This window comes from Centropristis striata, chromosome 19, assembly GCF_030273125.1.
Source record: "Centropristis striata isolate RG_2023a ecotype Rhode Island chromosome 19, C.striata_1.0, whole genome shotgun sequence".
In the NCBI taxonomy this organism is placed as follows: Eukaryota; Metazoa; Chordata; class Actinopteri; order Perciformes; family Serranidae; genus Centropristis; species Centropristis striata.
In genome coordinates this window covers 12,815,680-12,829,374 of record NC_081535.1, presented here as the reverse complement: position 1 = coordinate 12,829,374, position 13,695 = coordinate 12,815,680, and the positions used below count along the sequence as shown (strand labels likewise).

Below are 13,695 nucleotides of genomic sequence, written 5' to 3'. Positions count from 1 at the left end.
GTTCAGAAAAAGTAAAATGCATCTCCTTCTCAGCATTCAATAATCCACCCGGCATGGAGGTACTTTCTTGTGTATGCGTATAAAATACATGCAAGTACTGAGTCAGAAGGATAGAGGGATAATATCTGACTTTTTTAATGAGTGCACCCTTATAAATGCAGTGTGTCTGCTGTATCTCATGGCTGTGGCTTGTATGTCAGCTGTGATCGGGCTGAAGCTTTGGACGGGAGCATGACTTACCCAGAACACATCATAAATGAGCAGTCCTGACAGCAGCAGGCAAGACACCTTCAGACTGGGAAGCCGCACGAAGGCTATCATGGCGACACACAAGCCCATGGCCAAAGCTGCGGGGAGGAAAAAAAACACAAGATATTCAAAACACAGTACCACGTTTTGGCGGAAACAAGCCGATATTGCAACATGGGAACAGATTTAGAAAGTTTATTTAAGAAACATTAATTACTGTGCACACAGGCCTAATTAATTAGTCAGACTATTCTGATGAAATTTCTGTCCCAATTTACTTTTGGGTGCACGAGGTATGACCTGATGAGACACAAGATGGCGTTGAGATTAAAGATTGGAGCATGTCAGTGTTTTCATGCATAGAAAAATCTGTTAAAGTATATTTTTATTACAATGGCTGCATGATAACAAGTAATATCTATATTGTTGTATATATTCTAACCAGGTTTAATAGTGACACACAATATGTAATGCTTGTGCTGTTTTATAATCAGATTTGGATTCTTTGGTTCATATTTCCAATTCAAACAGTTTGATCTGTTCAAGTGTTTTTATTTATTATTTTAAGTGTTACCATTTGTGTCAGGGCTGCATTGTTCACATACTGAAGAAGACAGCCTGTTATATGCTTCATATTACTGAAGTCAACTGGGTCAAATAAAAGAAGTGCACACACCCACACACTTTGCAGTGCTTTGATCAAGACCAGTTAGCGTACATGCCAACTGGGTTTAATATAGCAGCTGACTAACATCAGTGTATTCTTCTTGCATTAGCATGCATCACTGCAGCAAGAGCCTGAAAATAGTGAGGCTAAAAACTTCAGGTTGTATGAGTCATGATGTCAAGTTCCTTCTTCAGGAGATGAAAACTTTTATTTTTTGATTTTTTAAGATGCTTACTTTTATTGATGGCTGAATTTTCTGTTACTACTTCACCGCATCAAAGTTTGCAGCTATGTTAACCGAACTTCTCCTTACACACTTCAATTCAACCTTTAATGTAATTATCGTGCACGAAAAATGGCCGTGCAGTTCAGAACGATGCAACTAATCCTCAGAGTACACAACATGCTGCAGGACTGGGATCTGACAGCTGACTTTCTGATGTGCACTGAATTCTGGTGAATGGAAAAAACTGACACAAGAGTCATGACAGAGAGAGACGCACCGTCCATGAGAAGCCAGTGTCCAGTCAGCACCCAGATGAGCACCAACATAACCGAGAGGGAGAAGGACAGGAGCTCAGCCAGAGTGAAACGCCCACAGCAGCCAAAGGAAATCCTGCAATAAGAAAATTAAGAGACTCTGTCTAAATAACATAGAAATGGCCCCAAGTGGAGCTTCCTGGATAGAACATTCATGGCATTTTTTTAGCATGGGAAAATGTGAAACATGCATGTAAACAATAATGGGCTGATATATTTTATCAGAATAGCATTTGCATACTTAACGAACAACTAGCGGGAGAGAGCAATGATCTGGAGCAAACAAGCTTGTAATTTATTTATAGTTGTTCCTCTTTTGGAGTTTTTTTTTGGTTATCAAACAGTTTCAGGTGCATCACCACCTCTTTCCAGACTGGAGTGGTGCTGGCCCTGATTTGCATGTAGAGAAAACAGTCATTTGTGGATTTTATCTCAATAAGCAGCTTTGTCTTTCCTGTCAAATAGAGTTTCTTCGACAAAACCCGTCAGCGTCTGATTAAAGACACACAAGGCACTCTAAATTGCAATCCCTACTCCACCGGAGACCCCCCTAAAATCAGTCAATATATACATACAAACATTGTTAATTTCTTTCCACGAAGCTGACATGAAAACTATTAAGTAAATTAATAATTTCACTACATTTCTGCTGTTAGTCAACCCATTTAAGGCAGTTTAGCCAGCTGCTGTCCAGCAGCACAGTGAAGCTCACAGACACACCAGGATCCTCGATTGATCAAATAACACGACATAAACAAGTTCAAAACACACATACAGCAAAATATGTGTGTGATTCAAACAGCCGTCTGTGCAGAAAACGCTTCACTAAATGCGACGGAAAATGGAGTCAGTGGGGATGGCGTATTACGAGTCTGGATTTGATGCATTTATCCGTAGTAAAGCATCATAGTTTGATGTGTAGGGCTCTCTAGTGCGTTAAAGTGATGCCAAGGGGTCCTGACCAAGCGTCTATATGTGACAAGCTGGGAATGATAAGGAGCCGTAATAAGACATATGTGAAATGAGAAGCAGCCCTGGGTACATGAATGATAAATATATACAAAATACAGTCAGAGCAGCTTTTTTTTTGTAAATTTGGTTGAATGCACAGGACCACTGTGAGAGGGTTTGGGGTCAGTGGCTGGCTTCTTACTGTCTGTGTAAAGCAGACAAAGGTTTAGTGAAACCAGATAGGAGGCTTCTGAATCTGTAACTAGAGAGGAGGCATTCACATTGGTTATTAAGTAGGTGGGTTGTGTTGTTGGTAATTCCTTATACTCTAGATGTCCAGACACCTGAGCCCAGAGGCCATTAAACATTATTTGCATGCAGTAAGTAAAAATATAAATGTTAATATATTTTTCGCATTTTGGGTGGTCTTGCAAAAAGTTTCAATTTAAATTGAGAAGTGGCTGAGTGACAAATTTGCTCAAGCATAGAGGATTTCTAAATATTCGTAAAAGACATACAAAACGGCACGGAGCCGTCTGAGCAACAACAGATGTGATTTACAGACACAAAGAATCCACATGATTTCCTTACTTGTTCTGTGGGGAGCAGGGTCTGGTCAGATACTGGCACATTGGCAACAAGAGGAATGCAAATGCAATTGTTGCAAGAACTGAGGAGAAGAACAAACACAGCAGTGAATCCAGAGGCTCAACACACCTAAAGTGTTGGTTCCAGTCGTTTTCTGTCAGCTTAATGGGGCAGCTAATGGCCTTTACAGTTTCAATAATCAACGTAGATAACAGGCCTTCCCCAGTGTGTAACTAGTGGACAGAAAACTGAAAGCTTATTACAATAATCCGAGTTTTTTTTGTGATATTAAGCAGCACTCACCTGCAGTGCAGATGGTAAAGACCACTTGTACTGAGTCAAAGAAGAAGAACATGACTAGCAGAGACACTGAGGCTCCTATGGGCAGGAAGAGAGCCTGTGTGGAGTCTATAGTCTGAATACCTGCAAAACAAGACACGCATCATAGTGAGAAAGAGGTTTTTTTTAAAAGAATTGGCAGATATGATTACTGGATAACCCAATAAAAAAGTCTTGTCTTTATACTTCCTCACACTCACTGTTGTTTGTGTTGCTGTTATTGAAAGCCCCCGTTGTTGTAGGATTACCGTCCTTATCCTTCTCCTGGTTCTCACAATCCATGTTTAATGACCTGAGGAAGGGAGGAAACAAAGAGAGAAGGAGAGTGTGAGGGACACTGGCATCAGTAATTACAATCTTAAAGCATGTAAATGATTGATATGTACTGGAGACTTATTCTATGGTAGGAATGTTCCGCAGTTTAAAGCTTCACTCACAATGTTGAAATTGAAATTCTAAAATCAATACTTAAATAATGTGCAGCTTTTTTTGTTGCATGTCTATTCATTGTTATACCTTATATTTCTGCACAGACGCTGATAAAGATTAGAATACACTATTTGTTATTACTATTATTATCATTATTATAGTGGCTGCTTAAGATAGTTTCTAACTAGGGATGGGCGATTAATCGCTGCATGCACGCATGGGCAAAATAAAAGATATATATTCAGTACTATACAAAAGCCTGTTTCGATGAGACACTTTTATTTTGAAAGGACGAAAAGAGACTTCCTGTTGATCGTAAAACTAACTCAAGTGAGGTGAAACTGTAAAGATAACGTCAATGAGTTCAATGTTTTATGTTTTAGCCCCTGAAGAGGCATGAGGTTAGTTTTCACAGTAATCTTGCATATTTAAGTGTGTTTTGTGTTGAAAATAAGTTTTGGATAAAATTAAACCCTGTATCAAACCATGCTAGCAAGGTTTGATACAGTGAGTTAGTTTTGCTTAAATTAATACTCTTGTATTTCTGTGTGTTTTATAATTGTAATTGCAACTTTCTGTTTGCAAACTGTAGCTTTATCCAACTTAATTCTCAGCTCACTGGCTTATTGACGTACAGCCGCAAAACTGAACGATCAACCCTGATTCAGTTTAGTGAGTACTGATACGCAGTCAGAGATAAAATAAAAAAATACAGATCAATTAAAAATTCCATGTGATCGACCAAATTCTTAAAGACCATTAATTGATCATTGATCAATTATTCCCATGCCTTTTTCCTACCTATGCCCCGTTTATTTCGACCATAAGCCCAGCAATCTTAGAATTACACAATCACTAATAACTTTAATATTTCATTTAGCAGTGGTGCTTGTTCGTTCTGTAGCTTCAGTGCACCGCTACTGAATGAATATAGGGAAAAGACTGTTTTGCGCTCCTGCTTGCGGTACATTGCGGAAAGCATATATGTATAATGGAGCGGTCGAGCAGCAATCTAACAGTAACCTATAGTTAAAGATTCACTCATTGAAGCTGATGAATCACATTAATTCAAACTGAGGATTTTTAAAATATTTTTTAAGGGTGAAGACATCATACTGTTGACAAGACACTCAAAGCTTTATTCTAAAGTGTCAATAGAAGCTTTGAATGAAAAAAAAATACATTTATGTACAGCCTTGTTTCTCAGTGAATGAATCAGTGATGACTGTGACTCCTGAAAAATGATAGCTCTTATGCATAAAAATATCCCCGTCTATGAAGGATGACTTAATCTTTCTTTTGTAAAGGCTGGGAAAAAAATGTCCCTTTATGTCAGTGTAGAGTTTAATTTAATTGGTTTGAGAAAAAGGAAGGAAATTTGTGTGAAATGTTGAATGGATGGCTAAATTTTGGAGAGAATGGAAGATATTTTCACTTCATTGCCATTTATCTCGTTTTTAAAATCATGCTCATGAAAAATTAATTTCCCTGCTTCACTTCCCATCTTACAGGGTCAAGCCAGAGTGTTTCTGACAGGTCACAGAAGGAAAAACACAAGTGTAAATCACAAAATGATGACTGGATTGTATTTAGCTGCTGCAGTTTCAGGGTCCTGGTATTGTGCATGCTTGCTCATTGCCCCACTGTCATGGCTTACAGAGACACTTGAATAGAAAAGAGCATTAGTGTTATTATTAACACCAGTGCTTTCTGCAAAAAAAAAACCCTCTTACTGGAAACAGGGCAAGACAGATTTCAACATTACTACGGCCATGTTTCAATCCAAATGTAGTCAGAATTTTAACACAATTTCCAGAAAATTGTCAAAAAAATACAGATGTATGCAGGTTACCATCCACTGATATGTGAATAAAATGACAACCGGAGGTCACATTTTGTTTGTATTGATTAAACGTTTTTTTTGTTTTGTGTCAAGATATTTTTTCAGAATTTACAGCTTTTGTGGACAAAACTGAAAAGCACTTAAAAAAGGGATGAAAACGCAGTGACTGTAAATGATTTCATCTGCTGACAACAACAGCCCGACTAAAATGAGCTCAGCGCAGCTTGATCTGATTTGTCGTGAACTACAATCCACCCAGCAACCATAATGTGCACCAACCATTTTTTGCCTGATTGCCTGTTTTTCTGCTGCCACACTAACTGCCCTGCATCATGGAGTGGAGATGGAGCCATCATATTTTCACTGTCCTCACTACCTTTTTCTATTTGGACGGCAGATAAGACAGTTTGCTATAATAGCCCGTACATATTTGCAGACACAGTTTATCAGAGAGCGGACACCTGGTTGATTCTTCGTCTTAATCATATAAATAACAGATGGATGAGAAAAACATATCTACAGTAGTGTTCAAAATAATAGCAGTCCAATGTGACTAACCAGATGAATCCAGGTTTTTAGTATATTTTTTATTGCGACATGGCAAACAAGGTACCAGTAGGTGCAGTAGATTCTCAGAAAACAAGACCCAGCATTTGTGATGCACGCTCTTAAGGCTGTGCAATTGGGCAATTAGTTGAAAGGGGTTTGTTCAAAAAAATAGCAGTGTCTGCCGTTGACTTTACAAACTCAAAACTATTTTGTACAAACTTTTTTGCTTCTAGGATTTAGCAATCCTGTGAATCACTAAACTAATATTTAGTTGTATGACCAGTTTTTTATAACTGCTTCACATCTGTGTGGCATGGAGTCATGCTTCAGAAACAGCATTTTTGATGTCACCCCACAAGTTCTCAACTGGATTAAGGTCCGGGGATTGGGCTGGCCACTCCATAACATCAATGTTGTTGGTTTGGAACCAAGATTTTGCTGGTTTACTAGTGTGTTTGGGGTCATTGTCTTGTTGAAACACCCATTTCAAGGGCATGTCTTCTTCAGCATAAGGCAACATGACCTCTTCAAGTATTTTGACATATGCAAATTGATCCATGATCCCTGGTATGTGATAAATAGGCCCAACACCATAGTAGGAGAAACATGCCCATATCATGATGCTTGCACCACCATGCTTCACTGTCTTCACTGTGTACTGTGGCTTGAATTCAGAGTTTGGGGCTCGTCTCACAAACTTTCTGCAGCCCTTGGACCCAAAAAGAACAATTTTACTCTCATCAGTCCACAAAATGTTCCTCCATTTCTCTTTAGGCCAGTTGATGTGTTCTTTGGCAAATTATAATCTGCACATGCCTCTCTTTTTTTTTTTAACAGAGGGACTTTGCAGGGGATTCTTGTAAATAGATTAGCTTCACACAGACGTCTTCTAACTGTCACAGCACTTACAGGTAACTCCAGACTGTCTTTGATCATTGAAGCTGATCATTGGCTGAGCCTTTGCCATTCTGCTTATTCTTCCATCCATTTTGATGGTTTTCCTCTGTTTTCTGCCACGTGTCTCTGGTTTTGCTCTTCATTTTAAAGCATTGGAGATCATTTAAGCTGATCAGCCTATAATTGTTTGCACCTCTTTATAAGTTTCCCCTCTCCAATCAACTTTTTAATCAAAGTACGCTGTTCTTCTGAACAATGTCTTGAACGACCCATTTTCCTCAGGCTTTCAAAGAGAAATGCATGTTTTGGCAAGTGCTGGCTTCATCTTTAAATAGGGGCCACCTGATTCACACCTGTTTTTTCACTAAATTGATGACCTCACTTATTGAATGCCCCACTGCTATTTTTTTGAACACACCCCTTTCAACTAATTGCCCAATTGCACAGCCTTAAGAGCATGCATATCACGAATGCTGGGTTTTGTTGGTTTTCTGAGAATCTACTGCACCTACTGGTACCTTGTTTGCCATGTATCAATAAAAAATAGACTAAAAACCTGGATTAATCTGGTTAGTCAGTCACATTGGACTGCTATTATTTTGAACACTACTGTACCTCTCAGTTCAGCCTGATAATCAAACCCTGTCAAGCCATTAACTCGATCACAAGACTCCTCGAAAACAAATGCATTTGGGTCAATATCCAGATGCAACTAAAGCAATCAAAACACCATTAGGTGCAGCAGGACTGTAGCTTCTTTTTAAGCACTAAATGCACCGAAATCACATCAACCTGGTGTTCACCGGGTACACTTGAACTGTGAAAGAGCCCAACAGTGCGGCAACAAGTGTTTTTCACTCATATTAGCTAGAGCCCGATCGATATGGGATTTTTCAGACAAATGCTGATACTGATATTAGAGGGAGGATATGTATCGATAACTGATGTGGCAGCCAATATAGTCATTTTTTGAGCTGGAATGAAAATGGACATTTTTTATGTGGATTGTGCACTGATTTTTCACCAATGTGCAAAGGTACACAGATAGATACCTTCTCAAACATAACACTTTATAAATAATATTTAACGTTATTATACATTATACAAACAATGTATTTCATTGTCAGCCAGTTTTCTAAATGATAACTGAGTATATAAAGAATAAATAGGAATAAAATAAACACCTAAATAAACATCATTGCTGCTCAGTTTTAGTTGATTGAAAAAAAAATTAATAGCTAACAAGATTTCTAAATTGCGTAAAAAAAAACCTTTTCATAATGGCACATATCGGACAGCTTTTTAACCGATACCAACAGACCTATAGGCCAATATCAGCAGATATCTGTCAAGTTCTACTATTAACCAGAAGATACATTCTTCTGGATACTAAATTGAACCCCGAGGAGCAGGTCATACATTAACTACATGGTAAAGAAACACATTTACAAAAACAAACTAAACATATGTTCTTTAGGTTATTCATGTGACACTTGTCGTTCGAAGCAATAACAGACCATCAAATTATCCCCTTGACACTAATCATACTGACATCACAGCAGCAACAGTGCATTTTCACTCAATTTTAATGTGTCTAACTTTATGTCACAGTTATGAAAAGATCAACTACTTCAGTTTTCCATTTCAATTTAAAAGCCCGCTAGCATTTCTGTGGACAGTAACCCTTTCGTTTATTAACACAAGGCTTTTATTCATTCTATTTTTGATGGCCATTATTGAAGGCAAACTCAATGTACAAAGATAAGGCTGCCAGTAGCAGCAACGCAGCAATGTTTGTGTGAACCATGCATGTCGCAGCGAGGTAGCCATCACGCCCAGGTAAAGGTAAAGTTTGGCCTGGGCAAAGTCCTTGCATGCGCACTGCCACACTGTCATGGTTTACAGAGACACTTGAATAGAAAAGAGCATCAGTGTTATTATTAACACCTGTGATTTCTCAGAAAAAAACCCTCCTACTGGAAACAGGGCAAAAGAGAATTCAACATTATTGCGGCCACGTTTCTATCCAAATGTAGTGAACATTTTAGCATAATTTCCAGAAAATTGGCTTAAAAAATCCAGATGTATGCAGGTTGCCATCCACTGATATGTGAATAAGATGACAACAGGTCACATTTTGTTTGTATTGATTTAACGTTTTGCTGTCTGCTGTCCTCTTGATGTGAATGTTTAAAGATACTCACCTGAAGCTGCCATAGACGATGAGAAGGATGGAGATGAGGAAGGTGGACACCTGGCTGGAGTCAACTAGGGAGTACGCCCTAAAGAGGAGAGAGCGGAAAACAAATATGAACACAAACTTCTCTGTAATGAAACTAGTGAAGAAAAAAAAAGCTTTTACACATCACCTTTGGTGTAATATGGGAAATGAAAGTACACAGATTTTGCTGTGAAACTAAAAAACACTTTCCATAACAACTGTAGTCATCCTGACATAACATTGATTAACTGTAATACCATGTATTGTTTACTCTTCTTCTAAACACAAGTTGTCACATCCGGAAACATCACATGAAAAGAAGGAAAATAAATCAGCCTTAAAATACACAAATGGTATTGTGAAAAGACTTCAAACCCTTCTTGATCTGCTGCTTCCTTCTTTTGTTGGTCTAACTGGAATATTTTACACACTGCGAGTTGCACTCTATCCAGTTAGCTGACTGCGACTTGATGTTGATGATTATCATTATGTCAGCTTTGGCATTTTTCCCTGAAATATAACCGTTTTATTTTTGACCATATCGCTGATTCATTACAAGCTGAGGTTACTGAAAACACATTTGTTGTTCGAGTTCAATCCCCATCTGAGGCACTCAGGCGTCCTGTTATCCTTCACATCAATTACTTTTTTTTGTTCTCGACTATGTAATTTATTTGATAAGCCTTTCTGATCATTTTTGAAAGAGAAAAATCTGTCCCTCTGCCATTTTACTCTGCATGATGCTTTTCCAAGCATGAAAGTGGAGGTGTTAGCCAAAGGATACACTATTTTAGTTGAATATTACAGATTATTGTGAACCTGGAAATACAAGTATTACTTTAAAAAATTGCACCTAAATGTCCACAATAGTACACCAGCAAAAGGACTTATCAAAGCGGAGCCCTTAACAAAAGTCAAATTGTTACCTGGGGCTACCTACAGAAAGGAGACGGTGAGTCAGAATGGGCCTGATTCTAGCTCTATTCACTTTAACATGGATAATCAGAGAAAGAAATCTGAGCTTCAAAAGCTTGGCAGTAACTTGGAGTTGTTTATCTGTGTTAAATTGTGCAGATATCCGTTCCTTTTTGAATAAGGGTGGTTTCCCACCTACTTCATCAACTGGACGTACAAACCCTCAGTACAAAATCGCGGCTGCACAGTTCTCTCCACATTTTCTTTAATTCCACCATGCTGTGGATATTACATGAAATGGAGCCAAGTCTGACAACTGTAATTTCAATCATTTCAGTTGCTGCACTTATGTTGTATTGGCAGGCATCTGGAGATATGATGTATGTCATTATATACAGGTAACAATTTAATAAATTGCAGTATATTGCGATACTGTAGGTGAGAAGATATTTTGCTATTTTTAAATCTAATTTTAGGAAAACTGTCGTCATATAACAAACATACTTGAGCCCGACCAATACCAGATTTTTGAGACCGATGTGAACCTAAATTTAGAATGGATATGATGGCCGATATGGTAGTTTTTCGAGCTGAAATGAAAATAGACCTTTTTATGTAGATATGCCAATTCTTCACCACTCTATAAAAACGTAACCAGAGAGCTACTTTCTCAAACATAAAACTTATTCATTTAACATTGATATACATTATACATTACACAAACCATGTATTTCACTGTCAGCCAATGCTTTACATTACTTATAAATGATAACTGAGAAAATAAAGAACAAATAGGAATAAAATAAATGTCTAAATAAACATAATTACTGTTCAGTTTCAGTCAATTGATGATTTTTTATATATATATATATATATATATATTTTTTTTTTTTTTAAAGATTAGCTAATACCAGTTCTAAATTACACCAAGCAATGTTTTATGCATTATATATTGTGTAAAAAAGTTTTCATAACGGCACATATTGGACAGCATATACACTGATACTGATAGACCTCTGATATATCTGTCGGGCTCTGCACACCACCATATATACATACAGTCTGATTTTAAAAAAAACTTAATGCAATCAGAAAAGTGGGATTTGCTTTTATCACAGTAACATCCAATAGCACAGCACTACCTTTTGTGCAAACCGTCTGCTAGTAATCTTTGCACGTAAACTATCAATTCACAATCAATAGTGTTTTGAGAAGCTATACAGCATCACAAAACATGACATTGCAATACTGAAGTGTATTGGTATCACCACCACTTTGAATCTCTGCAGGCACACAAGTCACATTTCCTCCTCCGAAGCACGCAGCCAAAAATACTTTGACAACCAAAATGAATGTATGTGGAAAAAATGTAACATCAGCAACTAAGATTAAGAAGAACAGTAAGTACAACCTTGGCTCCAAAAATTTGGGATGCTGTGAAAAATGTAATAACAGAATGCAATTATTTACAAATTCTTCCATTCAATTAAAAATAGTGCAAAGACACGATATCTCATGCTCAATCTGGGAAACTATTTGTAGTTATATACACTGATTGTGCATTCTGTTTTTATTTACATTTTAAGCGTTAAACAAAAGGAATTGTGTAGAAGGGGAACTGAGTTAGCAGCATAGTGCAATTTAAGCGTTAGACTATTATAATTTGCGTCTAAACTATGAATTTATGAGAATTTTAAATTATTTTTTTACTGATCATCTACGAGAACATCGAATACAATGTGAAAACATTTAAAATCACCACACAACACATTAATACTGCACACTGGAGAAGATGCTGCTGTGTTGCACAGAGCCAAACATATTCTGTTCCCCCGAGATCAGTGGGCTTCATAATTACACACAAGAAAGCAACAAAGAAAGGAAAGTCAAACAACTCGATGGTGAAATAAGAATTGCAAATTTTGTTGCATTTTTAAAAGAAAAGGAAAAAAGAACTGGGGGAAAAACAAGCGATCGATTATAGAAATCAATAAGGCAAATGTGATCCATACGGTTCAAGGCACATTTGAAACTGTCTACAAAGGAGGTGGGTCTCTGCTCACATCAACAGTACGGTCTTGTAAATTATAATTAGGCCTATTGATGTAAATCGGGAGCATGTAACTCACCCGTACAGAAAACAAGCATTAAATAGCTTTGGTTGAAAAAACAACTATCATTTTTACTGTTCTATTGTATCTTATATTATATTTTGTCATGTTCTACATCCGTCTTTAATGCAATGCCTTTTTTTTTGTTTTAAGTTTAGCTATATACTTGGTTAAAACAGTTCTTATTAATTATAATCAGTAATGACATAAAGTGGTATGTAGTAGTTGTATATAGGGCTGGGAGATACATCGATATAAAAGATATATCGATGTATTTTTAAATGTGATATGGAATTAGGCCATATGGCATATATCGATATAGTTAAATTTTTTCTTTCTTTATATATAAATGCTGCCCTTACTAGGGTTCGTCATAGTTAGTTCTTTTGAATGTGCGTTATTCTTTTCTCATATAAATATCTTTATTTCGGAAAAAGATTGGCCTATTTTATTTCATAGGCTATTTTTATTTAAGATATTTTTATTTATTTAAATGTGCACTTTATGGAGCTTTGATTAGAAAAAAATGAACAGTATTTCTGTTCAGTTAAATAAACGGTTTCAATAAAACTACTTGTGACATGTCATATTTGGCTTTGATTTTGACTGAACTCTCACTCTTGCTCTCACTTTGCAAAAACAATATCGGGATATATATCGTATATGGATAATCAGCCTAAATATATCCGGATATGACTTTTGGTCCATATCGCCCAGCCCTAGTTATGGTATCATGTTGAAGGCACCATATTTAATAAAATTTATATTTCTGAGTGACCGTCAAGATACTGTCCTAAAACATCACACAGATGCAACAGAATGATATAAAATGTCTGCGCAGGCTAAAAATGCATGAACCATGCTGTTTTAGCAAAGTACAAACCATACTGTTTATGCAAGACTTTACTGCAAAAAGATCCGTCTTCGCTATACTATGTAGCAAACAAACACAGCTTTACAAAATACAGCAAACCAGCCTGGGATTATTGCAAGAAATCTGTAGACCTTACTGAAATTCTTTGAGTAACACAGAGAAAAGGGAATCTAAATACCTCTTGACCTACTTCCTCCCATCTGCACTCTGTGTTATTGTCTTCTGAGGAGACAGACAGACAAAATAAAGAGGAGCTGATGAAGGACATCATGGTGCAAGTCCTCGGCTGAGGGCTGCTGTTTAGAAAGAGCAGCCACACACTTCAGATTGAAGATGGTAGCATCTTAGTTCTGGTCCAGGAGAGACAAAATGTACTTTCTCCATGAATAGGTCTTAAAAACTTAACTTATCCAGCTCATTTTTAAGTCTGTTAATCAGTCGAACAGATTTCCTGCACTCTCAGAGACAAGATGCAAGATTACACTCCTAAAATTTCAGTTTTTCTCTCAGACAAATGTGTAA

The 13,695-nt window shown here is 37.1% G+C and overlaps 1 protein-coding gene across 2 annotated transcripts in view; it reads right to left on the bottom strand.

Annotated features, from left to right (window-relative positions):
- Positions 1–13,695, bottom strand: part of sppl3 (signal peptide peptidase 3) — a 33,558-nt gene that overhangs the window by 7,547 nt on the left and 12,316 nt on the right. Inside the window, exons 2-7 of one of the 2 annotated variants that reach the window (XM_059358017.1) lie at positions 9,257–9,334; positions 3,535–3,626; positions 3,299–3,418; positions 2,999–3,077; positions 1,420–1,532; positions 241–347 (exon numbers count right to left, since the gene is read on the bottom strand). In XM_059358017.1, coding sequence (XP_059214000.1) covers positions 241–347; positions 1,420–1,532; positions 2,999–3,077; positions 3,299–3,418; positions 3,535–3,626; positions 9,257–9,334 — 589 coding nt within the window. Of the gene's footprint in view, positions 1–240; positions 348–1,419; positions 1,533–2,998; positions 3,078–3,298; positions 3,419–3,528; positions 3,627–9,256; positions 9,335–13,695 lie in introns of both variants that reach the window. The other variant, XM_059358016.1, reaches the window with a different exon arrangement.